This window comes from Coregonus lavaretus, assembly GCF_964263955.1.
Source record: "Coregonus lavaretus genome assembly, chromosome: 34".
Lineage (NCBI taxonomy): Eukaryota > Metazoa > Chordata > Actinopteri > Salmoniformes > Salmonidae > Coregonus > Coregonus lavaretus.
The window spans coordinates 18005497-18033386 of NC_140021.1; the positions used below are offsets into that span (position 1 = coordinate 18005497).

The 27890-nt window shown below is 41.4% G+C and overlaps 1 protein-coding gene across 1 annotated transcript in view; it reads right to left on the bottom strand.

Annotated features, from left to right (window-relative positions):
* The window catches only part of LOC311109165 (dihydropyrimidine dehydrogenase [NADP(+)]-like), a 92786-nt gene extending 67358 nt beyond the window's left edge, over positions 1-25428 (bottom strand). The window contains exons 1-2 of the mRNA XM_084151992.1: positions 24997-25428; positions 5506-5616 (exon numbers count right to left, since the gene is read on the bottom strand). Coding sequence (XP_084008118.1) covers positions 5506-5616; positions 24997-25035 — 150 coding nt within the window. The 5' untranslated portion in view covers positions 25036-25428. The remainder of the gene's footprint in view (positions 1-5505; positions 5617-24996) is intronic.
* Positions 25429-27890: the final 2462 nt, after the last annotated feature.

Sequence of the window (27890 nt, forward strand, 5' to 3'; positions counted from 1 at the left end):
AATTACGTTTGTTCAGCAAACTACTTGCAAGACAAAATCCTGAGGATATCCAATTCAAATACCCATTGACTTGTAGCTCGATTGGTTATTAAAACCATTGCTGCATTACAAGATCAATATTATCTTAGAGCATCATCCATAAAATGTGCGAAACTAATACACATATACTGGGAGGGAGGGAAGGAAGGGATTTTATCCATAAAGATAATGTTTATCTCCCTAAAGTGTTTCTACTGGAATTGGTCATAATGTGAGCCCTGTGGTGGTAATGTTCACAAGCGCTAACTCACTTATGTTCTTCTCACAAAACAAAATACGGAAGGCCTGCATTTTATACCTAATAATAAGGAACGCGCTTCAATTCTTATTGACACCTAATTTACATGATTGAAAACCAAAGTCAGTGATTTTCCCAATAGAATTCTCGTAATGTCTACACTGAAGTATTTCTATAATTCGATGGGATTACAAATGTTTTCTTTTATTCGTTGTTCAAACAATACAAATAAAATGATATGGAAATGTGCCATTATTGTGTTGTTTGAGCGTGTGTGAATGACAAGGATATGTTGATATGTTTCAAAAACAATTTGTGTAAACTCGTTTTTTTAGATCTGTCGTCTGGGCAAGGGTTGGAATATTGCATTAATAAGCCATATTCATTCAATGGTGTTGTGAAGGTGTCACAAACACATTGGAACGTCATACCATTATGAGGGTACTAATTTTGAAACTGTAAAAAACTGTAGATCTGAGTGAAGAACTAACAAGAGTTTAGTATATTAAGGGTAGTTAAGCTATCTTTCCTTATTGGAAATAATGATTGATTTTCCTCATGTTAACCTTCAAGCTACCAACATAAGAGCACAACAGTGGATTCCATAAAGGGCATTGAATCTGGCATACTGTATGGCACACGTCACACGTCAACGTCGTCACATATTCATTCCACTCTGGCAGCAGCACATGTCAGCTAGCTATGAGACCTCGGAGATTCCCATACGGAGCGGAACACAGATATCAGCTTGTCTTATAAGATTTATGAATTTTCATATCAGATAACGTGATTCATCTCAAGCCATTAGGGCCTGGAGAGATATAGCCTACCTCTCTTTAAGTCACCATAAGATTTTAAACCCCATAACATACCTACCTACCTACCAACCCCCTCAAAGTTGCACTAAAACAGAGAGACAGGCAGAGCTAGCTAAACAACAAATAGTCAAATGCAATGTCAGACACACCTACAGTACCTACCACCTACTTTTATATACCTAATAAAACACATTCCAAAATGTTAGGAGGGGGAAATATTATATTCCAATTATGTCACGGCCAATGTACTTACGCCATAAGCTTAATGTTCTATTGTACATTAAGAAGAATGAAAATGTCCATGGAGGGAAGAGAATTACGACAAGTTTCTATTAACATCAAATCTTAACATAATTCATTTAATCTCCCCCACCCCTCGGTAGGAGCGGCTTAGGCAGGGAAGTGCTTGTGTTGTAATACTCCATGTATCTGCTGGTTAATCCTATGATGGAAGTGGGGAGGGAGAGAGGGCCACTGCTGGGATTACCAGGGGGGTCTGTGTGTTCCAACTGATAAAGCCCATCGATCACAACCACCCCCATACATACCACTCTACAGCTCCCCGACTAACACACACCACACACACACACACACACACACACACACACACACACCTCTTTGTGTTCTCTCTCTATCTCGCTCTGTCTCTCTCTCACACACACACACGCACAAGTGTGCTCCACCCTAACGTGGTGCTGCAGCCTGCTGACATTTGATCAGGCAGAGAGAATCAATGTCTAGGTTGATCAGTGTCGTGTAATTATCCAGAGGTAGTCAGAGATAACGAACCAGTCGTTTACACAGTATGTGACTCACTGGCACCACTCTGCTCACAACACAATGACCTGCTTTAACCCAGCCAAGACACACACACACTACCACACATGCATGCACACACACACACTTTAACTCAGTCCACTGTGTCAATATTCCATCCCAGTGCCCCCTGTCGATCACCCCCTGCTGGTGCATGTCGTACCAGGGACTGAGAGGATGAAGAGATCAGAGATTAAATCAGTAAGGAGATGATGGAAAATATGGTCCTGCAAATATGTGTCCTTATTTACCAGAGACTGTCTTATAGATTTATGTGTAAAAGATGAATGAGAAAAAAATTAATATTCAGCTCTCATCTCAGGTAATCTCAGCTAATCGCTCACTAACACCAAAATCAACATTAGGCCATCACCAAAAATCTGGGTGCCACATATGGAATCCTTCCACTCCAATTATGAAATATATTCTTCTGTTCTCTCAAAGTAAAACATGTCACATTATTTTAACTAAAACGACAAGATCGCCACACAGTTGTAACTACTTATAAGCTGAAGAATAGGAAGAATATAAATTAATCTCCTTTTTTTCTCTGACATCCAATGCATTTAATGAACAATCTGTCTTCACACTGCAGAACTATTAGAGGCATGATCCATTTACTTTTATCACAATGTGATGGAGTGGAGCATTTGTTCCTCATTTTACTCAATTTAAATCCCTTCAATAGTGACAAATAAACCTGGCAAAAGCACTAATGTGGTCTCATCCATAATACTGTGTGAGAAGACAATTATTTCACATGTAAAGATTAGAATAAAATCCATCTCCTGGCAAAGGAGAAGACCTGCTGTTAAAGTTTACATCAGGCCAAAAGACCACCGATTATGATTATGATGCTTTAGCCCTGAAGAGGTGAGACATTGGATATCATTATCACTGAAAAAAACATTATTGCTTGAAATTCTCAAACAAAGATGTGTTTCCAATTTCAGCCATTCTTACATACTGTACATGATCAATGTTGCTGTATATTATATGGACTCAACAGTTGTGTCTTGTAGTTCTGTTATGGAGGAGACAGTTCCCAATGCAATATAAATGCGTTCGACAGCCTCACATGTTGTCTGTATTGCAGAACATCCTCAGTACCTTTAAGTGTTATTTTTTCATGTTGGTGTACATGAATACAAGTTAACATTCAGACTAACAGGAACCTTCATTTAATTCTAAAATGTTATTCCAGTGTCTGAAAACCTTAATTATCAATTAGGAAAAATGTCTGAGAGAAACCGTATCCCTTTAATTTATGCATATCACACACAACAAATGTACATATATATACATAAAAATGAAGGTAAGATTAGATTTCTTTCCTTAAGATTTTGATTGCAATCGGAATGAAAATAACCGTTTAAAAATTTGCTGTTTTTTTTTCTTTCCTTGTTTTTATTGGACCTTGACCATGACCGGGGTGCTGAGTGATGATTATGAAAGGCAATTTAAGACATTTAACGAATTCCAGACAGGATTCACTTATGGTAGCTTTTATGCCCTCTTCGCTTTCATCGTGTCTCATTAAAGCAATTACCTTCAGATGCCTAATAAACCTCCCAGAAGCCTTTTCTGACACCAAAGCACATAGAGAGAGAGAGGGGTGGGGAGTAGAGAGAGAGAGGCCTTCTAAGACACCAAAGCAGAGAGAGAGACAGACAGAGAGGGAGAGGGAGGAGACAGCATGAGAAGAGAACGAAAGAGACCGATACACCAAAGGATAGAGAGAGAAAGAAAGAAAACAGAGAGAGAGAGAGAGAAAATTGGAGAGTGAGAAAGAGGGGGGAGAGAGAGAGAAACAGAGAGAGGTGAAGTGAGAGAAAGAGAGAGACAGCGAGATACAGCAAGACAGATAGAGGTAAAGCTAGAGAGAGAGAGAAAGGTAAAAGTAGAAGTAGAAAGAGAGAGAGGCCTTCTCTGACACCAAAGCACAGTCTTCAGCTCAGAGAGAGAATACAGAGGAGCATTAGGAGGATAGGAAGATGGGCAGAGAGAGACTAAATGTGCTCTAACACACTTGTATCACAAAGCAGAAAGATAGACCGATCCAGACTCACTACTGAGTTTCTGAGTGCTTAATGCCCAGATATCATGGAAGACTGCCCTGCAGGATCACTCTGTGGATTAGTAAGGGGGCTATTGCACTGCAAATAGGTAGGGAATCCCTTCAAAGATCCCCTTTACTGACATAAAATAAACTCCATCACTCAATATCCTAGCCATACATTAGGACGCTATATGGATGAAGGCTCTTCATAGATCCACCTATAAATAATGGGTGTGTCTCAAATGACACCCTATTCCCTTTATAGTGCATTACTTTTGACCAGGACCCATAGGGCTCTGGTCAAAAGAAGTGCATCATATAGGGAATAGAGTGACATTTGGGATACACATAATGTTTGTGACCTCTATAGCATCCGTCCTGACCCCCAGAACAATTATAAGGATGCTCCAGGGTCTGACGAAACTTCTTAATTAAAATGGCCATTGTTTTTCCCCTTCGCAAGTGGATACATCTGTTACATAGGATCGATCAATACCCTATCGTTAACAGAAATCAAAGACAGCTATGGGCTATAATAGTTTAGCAGTAGAATGGTGTTTGGATGGGAAAATGATCAGGAAGAATGCTGTGTGTTGGCAAAACACTTTCAGTTAGATGGTTGATGTCTTGCTTTGTTACTTTGATAAAGATATGACAACATTCATCACCTTAATCTAAAATACTTCATCCACATATTTCCTCATGATTATAGTAGACCACTAGACTGTATGCTTGGTTATTTTGGATAAAGAACTTCACCAATCCATAAATGTGTGCATAGGTTCTGGATATACGCATATACGCCATATGTTCTATCTATTAAGCTTTTCAGCATTAAATAAAGTGGAGAATCCATCACCATTGATTAGCGTGATGAATTAGCTGGTTGTACTTCGGCGCAGAGCAGTCAGCAGGGAGAGCAAATCATCTCTCCTACAAAACATCTTCAATTTATTTTGTGTATAGATCAGACACACACACACGAACACAGACACGCACATGCATGTGAACACACACACCACTGTCGCAAGCACACGTACACTCACTCACTCTCACACACATACACACACACAGACAAACAGAGTGTCGTATCAGTTCCCTTCAAGGACAGACGAGGGACTGCAGCCACCTGCCAAAAAACAAACGGTGTGGCTGGTCTTAGGAGATATTCTCTGAGACTCTGACAGCATGTGCCTGGAATCCTAAGATAATTGTGTTTGTGTGTGTGTTTTGTGTTTGTTTGTGTGCGACAGGGACGTGACAGTGAAGTGTGTGTGTGTGTGCATGCGTGTGTGTGCGTGTTTGTTATCTTGTCAGGGTGTCCAGGACACAGCTGTAGACATCGACATAAGTCCAAGCAAAGGTTAAAAAACAGCTACCTGAGATAACCTCTTCAGACGAGGTGGGGATCCAAGAAAAACAGGGTTCTCTAAATTTGGAACCAGTACAATGTCTACGACAGTCACATGTCTTGTTTGGTGTGCGTGAGTGTGTGGTGGTGGGGGGGGGGTTCAGGGTTAGGGAGCTCTACTCACATCACAGCCTTTCTCTGGGTTTCTTTTCCAGTGCTTCTTCTCTACTTTCTTAGCAGAGGTGGAGCAGATATTAGCATGGTTCTTCACCCGGGGGTTCAGGGTCAGGATACTCTGTATAGATAGATAGATAGATAGATAGAGAGAGATAGATAGAGATAGAGATAGAGATAGAGATAGAGATAGAGATAGAGATAGAGATAGAGATAGAGATAGAGATAGAGATAGAGATAGAGATAGAGATAGAGATAGAGATAGAGATAGAGATAGAGAGAGAGAGAGAGAGAGAGAGAGAGAGAGAGAGAGAGAGAGAGAGAGAGAGAGAGAGAGAGAGAGTCAACATTACAGTAGAACAGAGCAGGGAAAAAAACTATTTATACCTCAAAAATAAAATATGCATGTCAGTTGTATCACAAACCATATTGTCAGAAACTCAGATGATTTTCCTAGAAAACGGTTAGCTAAGATCCCTGTTAGAGGTTGAAATAGTCCTTATGGTCTAATTATTCTATTTTTCAGGTATTCCCTTTTTCCAGTAGCAATAAATACCAACCAAATCACTAAGAGTATATTATTTTACCTGCAACATGAACGTCTTCTAAAACAAATCAGAATTGTGCATTGCATATATTGCGTAATGATGCTTCATTGTTCTACATTCAGGGCAGCAGTTGTCCCATGGGCATTTACACAGTAACATAGTGATGCTGAGACTCAGATTTTTCACTTTCAGATGTACGTCAAACAAATACCAATGACTTCAAAATTCAAAAAAACATATAACTATATGCACAAGGACTACTTTTAACAATCTCCACAGAACATTTTACAAAAACACATTTCCTTGAAGAACAGTGACGATGCAAAATCTGGTAACAGAATGACGGTTTTACATTTTAGTTATTTAGCAGATGCTCTTATCCAGAGCGACTTACAGGAGCAATTAGGATTAAGTGCCTTGCTCAAGGGCACGTCGACAGATTTCTCACCTAGCTAGCTCGGAGATTCGAACCAGCGACCTTTCGGTAACTGGCCCAACATTCTTAACAGCTAGGCTACCTGCCGGTTTGTGCTGTTGGTGCCATTCTGTTACTAAATTTCCAAAACACCATCTTCACACATGACAACAAAACAGTCAGTCGTGTAACCTTCCATTACAATCAACTCTGCCCCCCCCCCCCACATCCCCCACTCTACTATCGACTCAAGACAAGGTGCTCCTGCAGCCTTGCATTACCACTGATCAGCAATCATGAGCCTCTTCACTGTACTGTAGTTCATTATGAATGCAACACACACTCCAGTTTAAGCAGTGCACAGTAGAGCATAGCGCATTTATAAAACATCATTCATAAAGATGGGGAAACTGTGAAGACCGCAGGGACTTGGATTCTAAACACTGTTTGTGGATATGTGGATGTAAAACAGGTCTATAGATTCATATTACTGTATACAGTTTTCACAGTAACTACAGAGTTGATACTCCTTAAATGTCCTTTAAACCAAATAATGTCTGTTCCAGGTATCAAAATGGGAATACTGGAAAGGATGGAGACCTGCACACTGTCGAAAAAGAGAAATACATCTAAAACTGAGGCTTAAATGCAAAAATAGAGGTGTTTTCTTGGGACATCATGATACCCAAATGCTGATTGTGCAGAAAAATGAAAGGTGAAAAACAAAACACAAACGTTTCGGCATCAAGCCATCATCAGTGTGAATAGTGAATGCACAAACCAGGCTTCTATTTGAGGTTAATTGTATACAGTATGTCACATGATCTAGTGAGGAAATCTATACATGCAAACAAGTACATAGTACAATAGCATGATTAAAGTACAATACAATTCCTATATTTCTGCAATTAAGCCTCAGTTTTGGATGTATTCATATTTTCCTTGGTACATATTGATAAATCAACTGAGTATGTTGGCAGCCAGTATTTGTTTTGGGGGGCAAGAATATGTAAACTTTCGGTCTACTGGTTATCAAATGCTTTTGTTGTCTTGTGTCAGGTGTATCCCCCAGACCCAGCAGCTAGCTCTCCACCACTGAACGTTCAAATGTTTTGGGAGCAGATTTGGGAGTCTATTTCTCTAGGTACTGTGCAGATGGTTTGGAGAACATATTATTTCCCCCCTCTGTTTCCTTTGTGCAATCATCACTCCCCCCCCCCCCCCCCCCCACACACACACTTTATGCTCAGCATTTGCATTGATGCATCTCTGAGTAGCATTTTGTGTATACACTATCCACCATGGAATCATTTAAGAGTCTTTCCCCCCCTGTTTTCAACAACAGCAGCAGCATCCCACCTCAGTTAGCGTCCCACAAGCTATGTGACAAGACATTAAGCTTTTTATTTTCATATATTCACAGTAGGTGGAAGGGAGAAGACTGTTTCATATGGAGGTATGGGGGTGTTATGGGGGTGTTATTGTAAAAGGCCAGGCCTGGTTCTAACATAACCTGTGTCTTTTTCCCTACTGTGTTAGCCACGCTAAATGAAATGTCACACTTTATGCAACACCAAAAATCTTCCTATTAATTATTTCATTTCACACCTAATAAAGTGTAGTTACACCGCTGCGTTTCTTATTTTATTGTCTGTTAAGGCCTGTGGGACTTATGTATTTTTTCATTGTGTGGTCTAGATAAAGCAACATGTCTGCGGTACATGCTCAAGGTAAACCATTAAGGACAGAAAGGTACAGATATTCTTACAGCGGAGACAAGTCTCTTGGGGTCCGTTAGGAACAATGATGTTTTGACAAAATGAACATAACAATAAAGATATGATTTAACCGTCTGTATCTTATTAAAATAGTTATGTTTATATTATATCCACCCTTTACAACTATAATGTCTCAGAACTGCAGGGGCTGCTTTGATCTAGAACCATTACATCGGCCATAATTTAGAACGTATGGCAGTTGGTTTGACGTGGTTCCAAAAGATTTGGAACAAACAAACATAATTAGTAGTTAACGCCAAGAGGAGAAGCAGGTCAAAAAGGTGGGAGAGTAACTGCCATAGAATGAATTAACAAACGTTCTTATAAACAATCACCTAACCAGATTAGCAAGAATCTTATTAGACAGAAACACTGCACTACCAAACATGCATTAGAGAGAAAAATATTTAACATTAAATCCCCCCCCCCCCCAATGTGAAGCATTGTAAAATCCTGATGATGCTTCAGCATTAAAACACAACATACTAGTTTCATCACTGTCTGACTATAGTATCACCAGAAACGTTTACATGCCTTAACTGTTTGGGTTTCCAACATGATGTATTAAACAGAGTGACATAAATAAATATCAGGATTAACAAAAACAATTTATCCTATTACCATGTCTTCAATTTTAAATAGACCCTCCCTCACTGCATATAGACTTGTCTTAGTGTTTGTATCTCCTGCAGAGCGCCCCACGTACAGCCCTGTATTGACCTGACCTCCTCAAGTGGAACATGTACAAGAGAAACAGATCCATGGCGGTCAGATACAGGCAGGGTTGCAGGAAACTAACTATGTTTGACAGCGGCTAATCTACTGTGGTTGCAAAATGGTTAAATGAAGAATATTAACAGGGAAATGGCCACCAGGCAGGGTTAATCCTATGGTGTTTCAATCTAGATGTAGTGAAACAGGGTAGTGTTCAGTAAGGCACACCGTAGCAAAAATGTTATGCTGCTCACAACTTGTATCCATTAAGATCGCATCCTAAAAGACTCATGATCACGTCAAGTGTGTGTTAGAATGTGTGCACGCAAGCATCGTGTGTGTCACCCAAACACCCGGTGTCTACACAACACAAGAGAACGCTTCCCCTACTGTTTGTGCGACCTTTCTCACTGCAGGGTAGTTACTGGGGACCTGCTTCCGTGCTCAACGCACTCCGCACAGAAGGCCTTGTCTAAACCAAGGAACCAAGGCCCATCTGTGAGTGTTGGCTGCGTCAGTCCGCATGTGTCCGCTGGGGAGGGAGAGGGAGGGAACGCTGCCTGGCCTGCCTGTGTGTGTCTGGCTTTCTCACTCTACACTGATCATACTGGGCCCCAAACAGATGGGAGATCAATAAGTGCCCGGGCCAGGCAGAACGGCCGTTGGTATGCAAACGCCGACGGAGCCATGAGCCCTTAGACGAAATCAACCAGGGTGGGAGGTGAGGAAGGGGGGGGGGGGGGGGGGGGGGTGGACGCAGGGAATGGGCAAATCACATTTAATAATAATATAATAATATAATTTAGCTGGAAGCAGTGATTAACATGGTGGGCTGAGTGAGGACCTGAGAAGCATAAGCTAAGACTTAGAGGCATGAGACATGAGCCCTATACTATGAATGTAGTTAGAGGAGTTAGCGAGGTAACTTTGGTGAATTCTGAGTTCAACTTTGGATAACCGGTACCACGAACGTGGCTCACCTTTTAGCCAGGTAAATTGCTATGGCGAAGAATCCTTCAGATCTAACCAGCTACGGGTTAGGCTAACTCAAGTCTAACTACATTTGTTGTGATGGACATTTTTATGTTTGTGCTTTTCTATTAACCAATTTCTGTGTTCTGTTTGTGCTTTTCTATAAACCAATTTCTGTGTTCATGCAAGTGACTGATTGAACGAATCCTCCCTATCAGTATCTGCAATTTGGCAGTACGCCCAGAACATTGTTTGGAGAAAGGGATATCTCAGTTTCAAGGTCTTGTGCGAGTTTGTTTCTTTTTACAATGAAGCACCGGACTACAGCCATATAGTTTCAAACCTAGAAGAAGAGTGAGAGACTGAGTAGGCAAGAAAGAGTCGGCTGAGATTGGAGTAAAGATTGTCGAGTTGGTCAGAAAAACATGGTAAGCTACTGAGCTAGCTAATGCCTACAGATGTAACTCGGAGGTGAAGCCTACTTTCTGAATTTAACAATAGAGTTGATAGTAATAGAATTAATAGGGTTCACACACACACACACACAAACACTGTTTTGCATAACCAGGAGCTCCAGCACGGGCGTACGTCTTGCATGACAAGTCCTAGGAGGACTGTTATAGCAACAACATGAAGGTCAAGGTAATTTATTGCACAATATGGAGCAACTATTGATTAGGAAAGAAAGGGGCAGGCACAACTGCTCCGCTAATAATGCTGTGTTCGTAACCAAGTGGGAAGTGGGAATCTACCACTATAGAGTGGTGCCAATTAATTATACTCGTAAGCAAACATTTGATAACTGTAGGCAGCAGTAAATTGCCATCCTTGGCATTATACCTGTTCAAACAACACACACTAGATGGCAGTATACACCCTTTCAGTTTGTTTGCCAACTCATAGAAGTAATAGAATAATAAAATTGACTACTTCAAAATGGAGATGGCCTCAATGGCGCTGCCAGTCCGCTCACAGACGCCATAATGGGACATATACAGGTATAAAGATGATATCTCTATCATTCACTATGTTTAACACATACGACTGGGAAAAATCTATTTGAACGGCCCTCCATCTGGTAATTACTGGTGGGAAACTCGTCTATCATCCTTGAGCTCCAAGTAGGAGGTGGGAATTTACCAGTTGTGAAGTCATAAATACCACTTGGATGCATTCACGTGCTTTGAACAAGTTGAGAAATGCCCGATTGGCTAATGGTCAACAAGCTGTGTCAACCATAAACTAAAAGTACAGCTATCAGGCTTGTAAACAAATTATAGTTTTCAAAAACCATATTAATAGATCACTTTTTTAAATAATGTTTCGTAGTTGCATTTAATTGCCTTAGTAGGTGATGTCAGAGGTCACTATGTGGGAGAAGTTGGATTTCAAGGATGATAGACGAGATGAACAGAGAAATGCTGCTAAATCGCGGCCGCCACTGCAACAAAAAAAAGTACAAAAATATTTTTGCGCCGAGAAGCGCTTTTAAGATCAGAGTGACAAGTTACAACATCAGGTTGTCTGAGGAACCGCCAAGGTAACTAGCTATCTTGTAATCCTTACTCTTCTGCTGGAATCAATAGAGGAATTATCCACATATTGATCTGCCGTTAGAGAGACAGAGCAACAGCCTTTGGGTCAGCAATATTAAATATAGGATATTGAGGATATAATTTGTTCTCCTTTGTCACGTTCAACAGAAATATGAATCTACTCGGTTATGGTTGCGTTCTGTCTGTATTGAAGGCAAACAGTCCTATCCTATCTAAAAGGTACCATCTCACACTTGAACTGTCCTTCCTTTGCACTGACGACCCGGTCACGACCCTGCATGCTATTTCAATACAGTTTCAACACAAAACACCTACATACATATTATCCATACCATTTCCATAATGTGAGTAGGTGAGAAGCTGCTTGCTGTAGCCTTGGGGTTAAAGACATAAAGCTTTCTCCTTGAGACAGAGACAAAGCAGTATGATCCCAGTGTGACCTCCCACACAGCGCAGCCTTGCCAGTCTGTGTGGAGCTCTAAGAGCAGTGGTGGTGTGGTGGCATAATGTCCACTCACTAAGTCATGCATGTATTCATGTCATCAAACAGAGGAGAACACCAAGGACACCAACCGTTTCTATTTCCAGCCAACATGGTTGTGTCGTGTCCACCCCCTCCTACATTCAGGAGTTACACAGCTCCTGTTCTGTCTGTCGACGCTAAGGCTTCTGTGATCTGTCTTTATTCACGGTTGGCCCTGCTGGCCCTCAAATTAAATACAATGACTGTACCCCAAATAATTGCATTTACATTCTCTCTAGACATCAGAGTAACAGTCTTTCCCACCAAACTCAACATTTATTCTCTTCCTAGTCTTAAAAGACACTGAATCAATCGAGATTAAATAGACTATCACAGGCCATCTGCTAGCCCTTACAGACTGAGACAGCTACAGTGAAAGAAGCCAGTCCCAGAGTACAGATCAGTTGCACTCACTTCCCGTTATTGCAGCACCAAGTTAAACCAACCAGGCAACCAACGACAATAGTTCATAAAGCACAGGCATCCCCTGGTGAAGGCTCCTGCCAATTACCGTGTGAGTGTGGTGAGTGTGTTTTACAGGTGTGTTTACGTGTGTGTGCATCTGTGTGTGTGTGCATGTGTGTGCAAGAGCAAGAGAAAGAGGGAGTGAGAGAGAGAGAGAGAGAGTCAGACAGACAGGGGAATACTGTGGACGCCTGAAACAAACCGTGTGCTTGCTACGGTAACAGGCTTTAATTTGGGTAATGGGCACTATGTGCCAAAGGCTCATTACATGGCCTTTGAAAAGTGTCCCTGGCCATGTTGAGGCTTGGAAAACAATTAGCGCAGAAGCAGAAGGTAAATGAACTGTAAAAGAAATCAGGGATGATGACCGAGTGAGTGTAGTCTCAGGTCTTATCTGAGGCTCTCTGAGGAAAGGATGGAAGCAGAGGGAGGGAGGGGTAATGAGGAGAGGAGAAGGAAAGAAAAAAAAGAAGTTCAATATGCCACATGATATCTGGGTGTGTAAGCAAGCCAAGCCAGCCCTGCCTTGCCTGGTGTCTGGGTGGGGGGCTCTGGGCTAGGCTATGAACTCCACAGAGGGGATTGAGTTTGCAGACGGAGATTGCAGCAGACAGAGGGGTCACATGTGATCAGGTGAGACTGCTCTCCTCCCCTAGGGGACAGAGGTGGCAGTAAATTGTGCAGTGGAGGAAGAGGATCTCTCTCTCTCTCTCTCTCTCTCTCTCTCTCTCTCTCTCTCTCTCTCTCTCATTGATTAAAAGCGCAATCTGAGCAAACCTGGCCAGGAGTGCAATTACCGGTCCAGGTATCACGTCTGAGATGTGCTTGCCTGGGTGTGTATGTTTCAAATTATACCAGTGCCTCCACGTACCTGCTACACTCAGCAAGATGTTAAAGATTATCACAGCAAATGCCTTACATAAACTCCCTCTAGCTGTTTATCTCACCACAATATGCTTCTTTGACTGGGACTGAAACTGCCTCATTCAATAATAGTTTTACAATACACATCCTCATATAGCATTTTTAAAGATATGAGCCTATTATCTTTGTTGGCCATGGATTAAATGTAAAACAACAAATAATGTACATGTCCATTTCCTACACCATGTAAGCAACTCATAAGCAACCACAGCACTCAGACAAAAACACAACTAATACGAGGGTCTTCCAAGGCAGCCTAAATCATTTCAATAACACTTCATAGCTAGCCTGGACCCATCACTTGCCTGTCAGTGTCCCAGACAACCAGGTTAGGGAGAGACAGAGGGTATGCTCTGCTACCATTGGAGTCATACCTCTTTGTATAATAATAATAATAACAATATTATTACATGTACTGTATGCCATTTTGAGTCACTTTTAACCAGAGACTTACAGTCATGTGTGAATACATTTTACGTATGGGTGGCCCCGGGAATCAAACCCACATCCCTGGCGGTGCAAGCGCCATGCTATACCGACAAGGGATTAAGATTTTCATGAAAATCTAGCAAGTTTCAATACCGGGAATAATTCATATTTATCCCGAGAGTTCCAGGAAATAGCGCAAAAATCTGAAATGCCCATTTAAAGCATTTAAAAACCAAGATATGGTCACTATGCCAGGGATCTCCCCAAATAAGTGGGGTGCTGCGCCACCATGTTGGCTTGGCTGCGCCACAATGTAAAGATTTCAGAGCAAATTAAACTGATATTTAGTAATGATCTTCGATCACCAATGACAATGTTGTGAATTGGGAAACAGGCCATTCATAAATTCAGAGAGTTATCATGTTCCTAAATTAATTCAGCGCATTTCAGCAGTAGCGCTCTCGACTTAGCCGACTAAACTCAACTTCACAATTTACGATGGAGTTGAGAGGCGACTAGTGTGGGCGGACTGGAGCTCCGAAGTCACATAAAATGAGTATAGCATACAAACTTTGTAATGGCAGTCAAACAAAAGTCAAATGACCAAAGTTGCTAAGCTTGCTTGATAACCTCCTTCAACGAATGACCGAATATCTCCTATACTTGGCTAAATCGAGTTGATGATTATACAGATAGCAGATCAGCTCATGGATAACGGGAAGATTAACAGTGGGAATAGTTTAAATATCAAGGTACAGTATCTTAACAGGGACCAACACTGTTTTAAAAATATCCATATCTACTCTCATACCGTTTGTTGATCACATTCTCTACCAAAGCTCTCATATGGGCAGCAATACCAGACAGTGCAGAGAAGCGGCAAAATTGTTATAGCTGTACTTTGACATGCATAGGCGAGAGACGTGCTTTGATATTGCAACCTATGGATTACAGAATAAAGTTAGGAATTTTCATGAGAGACAGGAGTCAGGATTTTGAGTTTCAGTTGGAAAGGAGAAGATAGATGCCTCTCTGAATTGTTAACAGACTTCATGTATGTGACAGGGATGCCTATGTAGTGAATTGTGCATAGGCCTATTAAATGTGTGCCTTTCTGAAGAGTCACAATGACAGCTCCAAGAGGCACACGTTATTACAACCTGTTTGGATAAGGTGCCATTTAACTGTTTGCTAATCTGCTGCTGCGCATGTTGTGTATTTTGTGGAATTGCATTAGTGCGACATTCAGGGAATTTTTATTTATTTCCTGGGTCTTGTCATTTTATGTAAAAAGTGTTCCCGGGAAACTCCTGTGATTCCGGTTACCCGTGTTAATCCCTACAGGAACACACGCTGTAAGGCTCTGTTTTTTTTTATCAACTCTAATAGCAATCCAGGAAGGTTTTAATAAATGTACATGCACACACACACACAAAAAGACATGCTACACATTTAACTGATAGGAGTGCCTGGGTGCCGTCTGTGGATATTAAAGTAAGACATCTGACAGGAGGACGGGATGGCAGGCAAGAGGAAAAATGTAGTATTTAATTGCACCAGAGATGGCAATTATAATGAGATTTAAAAAGCCATTTCCAATGGCAAGCAGGAGTAGTTTAGTGATGGTCTTAAGTGCAGCGGCAGGAAGAAGGTCACGTCACTGTTGCCATTAGTCCCTGAATAAAGATGCTAATGAAGGGTTTGACTTACTGCACTCCACTGTGGCTACTGCCTTCATAAAGGTTCCATTAGATTCCCTCATTCCAGCGTTGAACCAAGGCTTTTTAAGCCAGCTAGATCCAAGCGACTAAAGTGTGCTATAAAGCCAAATAATGTCAGACCTTTTTCAGGTAAACAACACTATAATGTCTAAATTGAACTGGCTCTAGGGGAATGTGCTTTGCTATTCACTTCACAGAGGCTAGGGTTTGTGATTTTACATTATTCTACTATATTTTTTCTTTACTGTACTGTTGGATTCTAGCTTGAAATATACCTATTCATGTTACCATACCAGAACGTATTGATTACTTTAGATGTATAAGGAATGTATACAGTTGAAGTCAGAAGTACACGTACCTTGGAGTCATTACAACTTGTTTTTCAACCACTACACATTTCTTGTTAACAAACTATAGGTTTTGGCAAGTCGTTTGGGAAATCTACTTTGTGCATGACACAAGGAATTTTTCCAACAATTGTTTACAGACAGATTATTTCACTTATAACTCACTGTATCACAATTCCAGCGGGTCAGAGGTTTACATACACTAAGTTGACTGTTCCTTTAAACAGCTTGGAAAATACCAGAAAATTATGTCATGGCCTGAGAAGCTTCTGATAGGCTAATTGACATCATTTGAGTCAATTGGAGGTGTACCTGTGGATGTATTTCAAGGCCTACCTTCAAACTCAGTGCCTCTTTGCTTGACATCATGGGAAAATCAAAAGAAATCAGCCAAGACCTCAGAAAATAAATTGTAGACCTCCACAAGTCTGGTTCATCCTTGGGAGCAATTTCCAAACGCCTGAAGGTACCACGTTCATCTGTACAAACAATAGTACGCAAGTATAAACACCATGGGACCATGCAGCCGTCATACCGCTCAGGAAGGAGACGCGATCTGTCTCCTAGAGATGAACGTACTTTGGTGCGAAAAGTGCAAATCAATCCCAGAACAACAGCAAAGGACCTTGTGAAGATGCTGGTGGAAACAGGTACAAACGTATCTATATCCACAGTAAAACAAGTCATATATCGACATAACCTGAAAGGCCGCTCAGCAAGGAAGAAGCCACTGCTCCAAAACCGCCATAAAAAAAAACAGACTACGGTTTGCAACTGCACATGGGAACAAATATCATACTTTTTGGAGAAATGTCCTCTGGTCTGATGAAACAAAAATATAACTGTTTGGCCATAATGACCATCGTTATGTTTGGAGGAAAAAGGGGGGGGGGGGGGGGGGCGCTTGCAAGCCGAAGAACACCATCTTTGCTGTAGGAGGGATTGGTGCACTTCACAAAATAGATGGCATCATGAGGAAGGAAAATTATGTGGATATATTGAAGGAACATCTCAAGACAACAGTCAAGAAGTTAAAGCTTGGTCGCAAATGGGTCTTCCAAATGGACAATGACCCCAAGCACACTTCCAAAGTTGTGGCAAAATGGCTTAAGGACAAAGTCAAGGTATTGGAATGGCCATCACAAAGCCCTGACCTCAATCCAATAGAAAATGTGTGGGCAGACCTGAAAAGGTGTGTGCGAGCAAGAAGGCCTACAAACCTGACTCAGTTACACTAGCTCTGTCAGGAGGAATGGGCCAAAATTCACCCAACGTATTGTGGGAAGCTTATGGAAGGCTACCCGAAACGTTTGACCCAAGTTAAACAATTTAAAGGCAATGCTACCAAATACTAATTGAGGGTATGTAAACTTCTGACCCACTGGGAATGTGATGAAAGAAATAAAAGCTGAAAGAAATAATTCTCTCTACTATTATTCTGACATTTCACATTCTTAAAATGAAGTGGTGATCCTAACTGACCTAAGACAAGGCATTTTTACTAGGATTAAATGTCAGGAATTGTGAAAAACTAAGTTTAAAAGTATTTGGCTAAGGTGTATGTAAACTTCTGACTTCAACTGTATATTGGGGTCAATGGAAGGTGCATAAGAACTAGGTGTATGGAAAATTACTGAGTGAGACAATGGGGAGTGCAGAAAGTTTACATTCTGTCAAAACATGTTATTGTTAAATATCATGACTCCTAAGGAGGGAGGCAAAGGGCAACAGTCTGGTTTCAGTCACTGATAAGGTAGGACAGTCACGGATTAGTGAGGAATTTGGCCTGAGGTCAGGTCAGATGAAGTGAGAAGGAACAGTCCTATTACACACACATATACAGTGAGGGAAAAAAGTATTTGATCCCTTGCTGATTTTGTACGTTTGCCCACTGACAAAGAAATGATCAGTCTATAATTTTAATGGTAGGTTTATTTGAACAGTGAGAGACAGAATAACAACAAAAAAATCCAGAAAAACGTATGTCAAAAATGTTATAAATTGATTTACATTTTAATGAGGGAAATAAGTATTTGACCCCTTTGCAAAACATTATTTAGTACTTGGTGGCAAAACCCTTGTTGGCAATCACAGAGGTCAGACGTTTCTTGTAGTTGGCCACCAGGTTTGCACACATTTCAGGAGGGATTTTGTCCCACTCCTCTTTGCAGATCTTCTCCAAGTCATTAAGGTTTCGAGGCTGACGTTTGGCAACTCGAACCTTCAGCTCCCTCCACAGATTTTCTATGGGATTAAGATCTGGAGACTGACTAGGCCACTCCAGGACCTTAATGTGCTTCTTCTTGAGCCACTCCTTTGTTGCCTTGGCCGTGTGTTTTGGGTCATTGTCATGCTGGAATACCCATCCACGACCCATTTTCAATGCCCTGGCTGAGGGAAGGAGGTTCTCACCCAAGATTTGACAGTACATGGCCCTGTCCATCGTCCCTTTGATGCGGTGAAGTTGTCCTGTTCCCTTAGCAGAAAAACACCCCCAAAGCATAATGTTTCCACCTCCATGTTTGACGGTGGGGGTGGTGTTCTTGGGGTCATAGGCAGCATTCCTCCTCCTCCAAACACGGCGAGTTGAGTTGATGCCAAAGAGCTCCATTTTGGTCTCATCTGACCACAACACTTTCACCCAGTTCTCCTCTGAATCATTCAGATGTTCATTGGCAAACTTCAGACGGGCATGTACAGTGGGGAGAACAAGTATTTGATACACTGCCGATTTTGCAGGTTTTCCTACTTACAAAGCATGTACATGTCTGTAATTTTTATCATAGCTACACTTCAACTGTGAGAGACGGAATCTAAAACAAAAATCCAGAAAATCACATTGTATGATTTTTAAGTAATTAATTAGCATTTTATTGCATGACATAAGTATTTGATCACCTACCAACCAGTAACAATTCCGGCTCTCACAGACCTGTTCGTTTTTCTTTAAGAAGCCCTCCTCTTCTCCACTCATTACCTGTATTAACAGCACCTGTTTGAACTCGTTACCTGTATAAAAGACACCTGTCCACACACTCAATCAAACAGACTCCAACCTCTCCACAATGGCCAAGACCAGAGAGCTGTGTAAGGACATCAGGGATAAAATTGTAGACCTGCACAAGGCTGGGATGGGCTACAGGATAATAGGCAAGCAGCTTGGTGAGAAGGCAACAACTGTTGGCGCAATTATTAGAAAATGGAAGAAGTTCAAGATGACAGTCAATCACCCTCGGTCTGGGGCTCCATGCAAGATCACACCTCGTGGGGCATCAATGATCATGAGGAAGGTGAGGGATCAGCCTAGAACTACACGGCAGGACCTGGTCAATGACCTGAAGAGACCTGGGACCACAGTCTCAAAGAAAACCATTAGTAACACACTACGCCGTCATGGATTAAAATCCTGCAGTGCACGCAAGGTCCCCCTGCTCAAGCCAGCGCATGTCCAGGCCCGTCTGAAATTTGCCAATGACCATCTGGATGATTCAGAGGAGGAATGGGAGAAGGTCATGTGGTCTGATGAGATAAAATAGAGCTTTTTGGTCTAAACTCCTCTTGCCGTGTTTGGAGGAAGAATAAGGATGAGTACAACCCCAAGAACACCATCCCAACCGTGAAGCATGGAGGTGGAAACATCATTCTTTGGGGATGCTTTTCTGCAAAGGAGACAGGACGACTGCACCGTATTGAGGGGAGGATGGATGGGGCCATGTATCGCGAGATCTTGGCCAACAACCTCCTTCCCTCAGTAAGAGCATTGAAGATGGGTCGTGGCTGGGTCTTCCAGCATGACAACGACCCGAAACACACAGCCAGGGCAACTAAGGAGTGGCTCTGTAAGAAGCATCTCAAGGCCTATCCAGTCTCCAGACCTGAACCCAATAGAAAATCTTTGGAGGGAGCTGAAAGTCTGTATTGCCCAGCGACAGCCCCGAAACCTGAAGGATCTGGAGAAGGTCTGTATGGAGGAGTGGGCCAAAATCCCTGCTGCAGTGTGTGCAAACCTGGTCAAGACCTACAGGAAACGTATGATCTCTGTAATTGCAAACAAAGGTTTCTGTACCAAATATTAAGTTCTGCTTTTCTGATGTATCAAATACTTATGTCATGCAATAAAATGCAAATTAATTACTTAAAAATCATACAATGTGATTTTCTGGATTTTTGTTTTAGATTATGTCTCTCACAGTTGAAGTGTACCTATGATAAAAATTACAGACCTCTACATGCTTTGTAAGTAGGAAAACCTGCAAAATCGGCAGTGTATCAAATACTTGTTCTCCCCACTGTATATGTGCTTTCTTGAGCAGGGGGACTTTGCAGGTGCTGCAGGATTTCAGTCCTTCACGGCGTAGTGTATTACCAATTGTTTTCTTGGTGACTATGGTCCCAGCTGCCTTGAGATTATTGACAAGATCCTCCCGTGTAGTTCTGGGCTGATTCCTCACCGTTCTCATGATCATTGCAACTCCACGAGGTGAGATCTTGTATGGAGCCCCAGGCCGAGGGAGATTGACAGTTATTTTGTGTTTCTTCCATTTGCAAAAAATCGCACCAAATGTTGTCACCTTCTCACCAAGCTGCTTTGCGATGGTCTTGTAGCCCATTCCAGCCTTGTTTAGGTCTACAATCTTGTCCCTGACATCCTTGGAGAGCTCTTTGGTCTTGGCCATGGTGGAGAGTTTGGAATCTGATTGATTGATTGCTTCTGTGGACATGTGTCATTTATACAGGTAACAAACTGAGATTAGGAGCACATTAAGTGTGCTCCTAATCTCAGCTCGTTACCTGTATAAAAGGCACCTGGGAGCCAGAAATCTTTCTGATTGAGAGGGGGTCAAATACTTATTTCCCTCAATAAAATGCAATTCAATTTATAACATTTTTGACATGCGTTTTTCTGGATTGTTTTGTTGTTATTCTGTCTCTCACTGTTCAAATAAATCTACCATTAAAATTATAGGCTGATCATTTCTTTGTCAGTGGGCAAACGTACAAAATCAGCAGGGGATCAAATACTTTTTTCCCTCACTGTACTTCCACGCCCACAAAGGTTCTAGCATCAGGCAGGGCCCTGACTACACCAGTGAGAGGAACCAATGAAGTTCCTGACTAGCAACAGAGATGCATTGGCTGTCTAGATTAGTATTTATTTAATTTTTTTGTCATTTAGCAGACGCTCTTATCCAGAGCGACTTACAGTTAGTGAGTGCATAATTTTTTTTTTTCATGTGCAAGGAGTTGACTTCACCTAGAAGGAGGGTATAAATATACAGTGGGGAAAAAAAAGTATTTAGTCAGCCACCAATTGTGCAAGTTCTCCCACTTAAAAAGATGAGAGAGGCCTGTAATTTTCATCATAGGTACACGTCAAATCCTGAAAATCACATTGTAGGATTTTTTATGAATTTATTTGCAAATTATGGTGGAAAATAAGTATTTGGTCACCTACAAACAAGCAAGATTTCTGGCTCTCACAGACCTGTAACTTCTTCTTTAAGAGGCTCCTCTGTCCTCCACTCGTTACCTGTATTAATGGCACCTGTTTGAACTTGTTATCAGTATAAAAGACACCTGTCCACAACCTCAAACAGTCACACTCCAAACTCCACAATGGCCAAGACCAAAGAGCTGTCAAAGGACACCAGAAACAAAATTGTAGACCTGCACCAGGCTGGGAAGACTGAATCTGCAATAGGTAAGCAGCTTGGTTTGAAGAAATCAACTGTGGGAGCAATTATTAGGAAATGGAAGACATACAAGACCACTGATAATCTCCCTCGATCTGGGGCTCCACGCAAGATCTCACCCCGTGGGGTCAAAATGATCACAAGAATGGTGAGCAAAAATCCCAGAACCACACGGGGGGACCTAGTGAATGACCTGCAGAGAGCTGGGACCAAAGTAACAAAGCCTACCATCAGTAACACACTACGCCACCAGGGACTCAAATCCTGCAGTGCAGACGTGTCCCCCTGCTTAAGCCAGTACATGTTTAGGCCCGTCTGAAGTTTGCTAGAGTGCATTTGGATGATTCAGAAGAGGATTGGGAGAATGTCATATGTCATATGGTCAGATGAAACCAAAATAGAACTTGTCGTGTTTGGAGGACAAAGAATGCTGAGTTGCATCCAAAGAACACCATACCTACTGTGAAGCATGGGGGTGGAAACATCATGCTTTGGGGCTGTTTTTCTGCAAAGGGACCAGGACGACTGATCCGTGTAAAGGAAAGAATGAATGGGGCCATGTATCATGTGATTTTGAGTGAAAACCTCCTTCCATCAGCAAGGGCATTGAAGATGAAACGTGGCTGGGTCTTTCAGCATGACAATGATCCCAAACACACCGCCCGGGCAACGAAGGAGTGGCTTCGTAAGAAGCATTTCAAGGTCCTGGAGTGGCCTAGCCAGTCTCCAGATCTCAACCCCATAGAAAATCTTTGGAGGGAGTTGAAAGTCCGTGTTGCCCAGCGACAGCCCCAAAACATCACTGCTCTAGAGGAGATATGCATGGAGGAATGGGCCAAAATACCAGCAACAGTGTGTAAAAACCTTGTGAAGACTTACAGAAAACGTTTGACCTGTGTCATTGCCAACAAAGGGTATATAACAAAGTATTGAGAAACTTTTGTTATTGACCAAATACTTATTTTCCACCATAATTTGCAAATAAATTCATAAAAAATCCTACAATGGGATTTTCTGGATTTTTTTCCCTCATTTTGTCTGTCATAGTTGACGTGTACCTATGATGAAAATTACAGGCCTCTCTCATCTTTTTAAGTGGGAGAACTTGCACAATTGGTGGCTGACTAAATACTTTTTTTCCCCACTGTATGTGCTTGTGTAATCATGCGTTTGTCTTTGCAGCTGTATGACCCATTGGGTGAATAAACTTGGTTTGAGCTTTTTCTAGTTGTCCGTGAGTTTTTACAGTTTGTTCAGAGCCTAAGAGTCCTGTACTAAACTCTACTGTACTTTGCTGTGCTATACTATAATGTGCTCTACTGTGCTGTACTGTGATGTCCAAACTTGTGAAACATAGACATCTATGATTGGTACAGATTTGGTCCGGTCTGGACCAACCAAATTTGGTCCTGTTTTGGGGGCGGAGCTCATTAGAATAATACCCAAAGATACAAAGGAGGATGTCTTATAGTAGGCTATTCCAAATGGATTCATGGAAATAAATATAGAACCACAACAGCAACCCTGATATTCTGCTTAACAACTGCACACAGCCCTATGGAATAGCTTCAGTTATCTATCCTACTCAGGATTCCTCAAGTTATTCCACCCTCGGGAACAGTGGGTGTTGCGCAATAGGAAAACATTACCTTATAAGTCATGGCTAAACCAGACCCACATTTTAACTTAACTTTGTCTCTAAGAACAAGTAACCAGTTTATTACATGTGAAGGCTATTGAAACCACAAAGTCATTGATAGTTCATTGTCTTATTGTTGTATGAAATTGATCTAACACACCCATCGCTCACTAGCCTGGGAAAAATAACATGTGGAAAGACAGAGCCAGTTGCAATGTGAAACTTAAAACCCTTCTTCCAAGAAATGTACAGTATTTAGTGTTCCAGGATAACCCCCACCTCTTGGGGCCCTCTCCTTCCACAGCCGGGAACCACATTGACTTATTGGCTCTCAGTCTCAGAACAAAACATTAATCCGAGTTCACTCAGCGATAAAACCTTTGCACCTCAGATGTATTTTCTTTGCTAATGGTTAACACATTTTCAATTATCTGCTAGCCAAGTAGTAAAGGCATTGGATTTCTCAATCATTAACATACCCTTTATTTTCCTTTTGATCAAATTGTAGATCCTACAATTATTATGCTTAAACATGAGTTTGAGTACTACATTACTAACTTGCTTAAATGCATTGCTCTTTGGGGAGCAGAGGTCATTCACAAACATTCTTATGTACTACATGCTGCAAAGTAATGTTTGTTTACACTTGTAGAGAAGCATGCACAAGTCCCAACACACACAGCAACGCATTACACAACAGCAAAGGCTTCTCCAATGTCTCAGGTAGTGATGAGTTGACTCTTGCCTATAGCCTGCACATTCCATTGGAACAGGCAGCAACAGTGAAATGACCATGTGATGTCCACATGATCTCTACGGTGTGTTAGTTAGCAGAATAGAACACTCGTGGATGGTATTATCTCAATAGACTGTACATTCAGTCCATAATGAATAAGTAATACTCCTGGGGAAATAGGATTTCCTAGACTGATCCCTTCCTCGTATATGCAAGCGTGTTTGTGGTTATTGTTATTGTTGACATGTATTGATTATAAAGTATATCATTTAACTGATTAAGTAATTCCATACACAGTAGTGATGGATTTCATAAAATGGAAGAAAAATGGCCATGTATAATGGAAACATGATAAGTTAAATAATTTAGTTTTGATTCAATACCAGGTGCGGCATAAAGCCAACAGTATAGCAATAGACATCCATTGCCTGGGTTTGACTCAAGAAAGCAACAGATGATATGCCATTCATGTGCTTTGCAAAACAATAAGATTATGTGAATATTATATTATATCCCATTCTATTATATTATATTGTATTATTTCCAAAACACATCACACCAACAAACTGCATCCACTCTGACTCAAAACAAACCAACACCCACAGCATAAACTTTTCCCCAATAACTTCTCAAGGCATCCCTCTTGTCCACAGTGCAAAAACATCAGCAAATCTATGCCACAACAAATGACAAATAAACCCTTATTCAACGTTAACATAGTATTATTTTAACTGTCTTGCAAGTATGATAGGGTAATTGCTGTGATAAGGCAGATTTTCTTCAACCACTGTTTTAGTGGGCAAGATAAAGATGTATTCATCATACAAGCATACCAAACCAAACCCTTTGTATTGGTAAAGCACCTGAATTATAAATACATGACAATAATGTAATTTATACGGTCAATAATGAAAATTACTTCGATATCCAATACATGCAACATGTGATAACAAGTGACACAGCAACAAAATGGCGAATAAACGTTTCTGATAGAGCAGTATTTGAGAGCAGAATAATAATGAATTTACAGTAGCCTTATACCTCGATATCCGGAAGATCCTTGCTCAGCATTCTAGACATTGCCTTTCGAAGAAATGTGAGTTGTCAAAATAAAAAAAGCACGTGAGAAACGCAAACTATGTTGTAGGCTATCAGGTGACCTGTTGGTTTTCTTGATGCAATATTTACAGTCGCAACTACAGTTTGGAGCAGACCAACCGAGCGCCTCTATCCAGGAATCTCCTACCCGACTAGTATCTGTCTTAATTCGATACTTTCTAAATTATTTGATACCGCGTCATTGGCGTTTCTTTTGACGATTTATAGCCGAAGCTTGATATAGGAAAAGTTAGTTTCGAAATGATACTGAATGGTTGTTGTTATTATTCTTGCTTCGTTTAGGACCATATGAAAATGAGGGAGCAAAAAAAGTTCAGAAGCTAAACTTCGAACACTGCGTTTCTACTCGTTTCTAAACCCAGAGGCGCAACATCGCGAGACTTCCGGGAACGCTTGCGAAACAGACCAAATAGACCAGGCCAGGGTTTGAGAAGTCAATGAGATAAGTGAAAAATACTTCCTTAGTTGTACATTTTCTCGAAATCTAAAGGCACAACCTAGATTCGAGACAATGTTTTAAGTAGTTGAACATGTTATTACTCGAACCCCGTGAAAGTGACAAACTGACACGTTTTAATTTTCGTAAAAAAACACTATATCAAAGGAGTGCCTTTGATTTGACTGCCTGCACAAGTGAACTTTTAAGAAGGCACACCTGTTAATTGAAAGCATTCCAGGTGACTATCTCATGAAGCTGGTTGGTTACTACATGATTCCATGTGTGTTATATCATAGTTTTGATGTCTTCACTATTATTCTACAATGTAGAAAATAGTAAAAAATAAAGAAAAACCCTTCAATGAGTAGGTGTGTCCAAACCTTTGACTGGTACTGTATCTACAACACAAAATCCATGCGTACGTGTGTGTTTAGTGCGTATGTTGTCGTGTGTGTATGCATGTGTCTGTGCCTATGTATGTTGCTTCACAGTCCCTGCTGTTCCATAAGGTGTATTTTTATCTGTTTTTAAATCTGATTCTACTGCTTGCATCAGTTACCTGATGTGGAATAGAGTTCCATGTAGTCATGGCTCTATGTAGTACTGTGCGCCTCCCATAGTCTGTTCTAGACTGGGGGACTGTGAAGAGACCTCTGGTGGCATGTCTTGTGGGGTATGCATGGGTGTCTGAGCTTTGTGCTAGTCATTTAAACAGACAGCTTGGTGCTTTCAACATGGTAATACTTCTCACAAATACAAGTAGTGATGAAGTCAATCTCTCCTCCACTTTGAGCCAGGAGAGATTGACATGCGTATTATTAATGTTTGCTCTCTGTGTACATCCAAGGGCCAGCCGTGCTGCCCTGTTCTGAGCCAATTGCAATTTTCCTAAATCCCTCTTTGTGGCACCTGACCACACGACTGCACAGTAGCTCTTTGTTAAGTGTTGCAGTTATTTCAGTCGCTGTAGTAGCTGATGTGTCATCCGCATACATAGACACCCTGGCTTTACTCAAAGCCAGTGGCATGTCATTGGTAAAGATTGAAAAAAGTAAGGGGACTAGACAGCTGCCCTGGGGAATTCCTAATTCTACCTGGATTATGTTGGCGAGGCTTCCATTAAAGAACACCCAGGTAACTCTTTATCCACAATATAGCAGGGGATGTAAAGCCATAACACATACAGTACCAGTCAAAAGTTTGGACACACCAACTCATTCAAGGGTTTGTCTTTATTTTAACTATTTCTACATTGTATAATAATAGTGAAGACATCAAAACTATGAAATAACACATATGGAATCAAGTAGAAACCAAAAAAGTGTTAAACAAATCAAAATATATTTTATTTTTGAGATTCTTCAAATAGCCACCCTTTGCTTTGATGACAGATTTGCACACTTTTGGCATTCACTCAACCAGCTTCACCTGTAATGCTTTTCCAACAGTCTTGAAGGAGTTCCCACATATGCTGAGCACTTGTTGGCTGCTTTTCCTTCACTCTGCCGTCCGAATCATCCCAAACCATCTCAATTGGGTTCAGGTCAGGGAATTGTGGAGGCCAGATCATCTGATGCAGCACTCCATCACTCTCCTTTTTGGTAAAATAGCCCTTACACAGCCTGGAGGTGTGTTGGGTCATTGTCCTGTTGAAAAATAAATGATAGTCCCACTAAGCCAGATGGGATGGTGTATTGCTGCAGAATGCTGAGGTAGCCATGCTGGTTAAGTGTGCCTTGAATTCTAAATAAATCACAGACAGTGTCACCAGCAAAGCACCCCAACACCATAACACCTCCTCCTCCATGCTTTACGGTGGGAAATACACATGTGGAGATCATCCGTTCACCCACACCGCGTCTCACAAAGACACGGCGGTTGGAACCAAAAATCTCCAAAGGACAAATTTCCACCTGTCTAATGTCCATTGCTCGTGTTTCTTGGCCCAAGCAGGTCTCTTCTTTTTATTGGTGTCCTTTAGTAGTGGTTTCTTTTCAGCAATTCGACCATGGAGGCCTGATTCACACAGTCCCCTCTGAACAGTTGATGTTGAGATGTGTCTGTGACTTGAACTCTGTGAAGCATTTATTTGGGCTGCAATTTCTGAGGCTGGTTACTCTAATGAACTTATCCTCTGCAGCAGAGGTAACTCTGGGTCTTCCATTCCTGTGGCGGTCCTCATGAGAGCCAGTTTCATCATAGCGCTTGGTGGTTTTTGCGACTGCACTTGAAGAAACGTTCAAAGTTCTTGAAATGTTCCGTATTGACTGACCTTCATGTCGTAAAGTAATGATGGACTGTCGTTTCTCTTTGCTTATTTCAGCTGTTCTTGCCATAATATGGACTTGGTCTTTTACCAAATAGGGCTGTCTTCTGT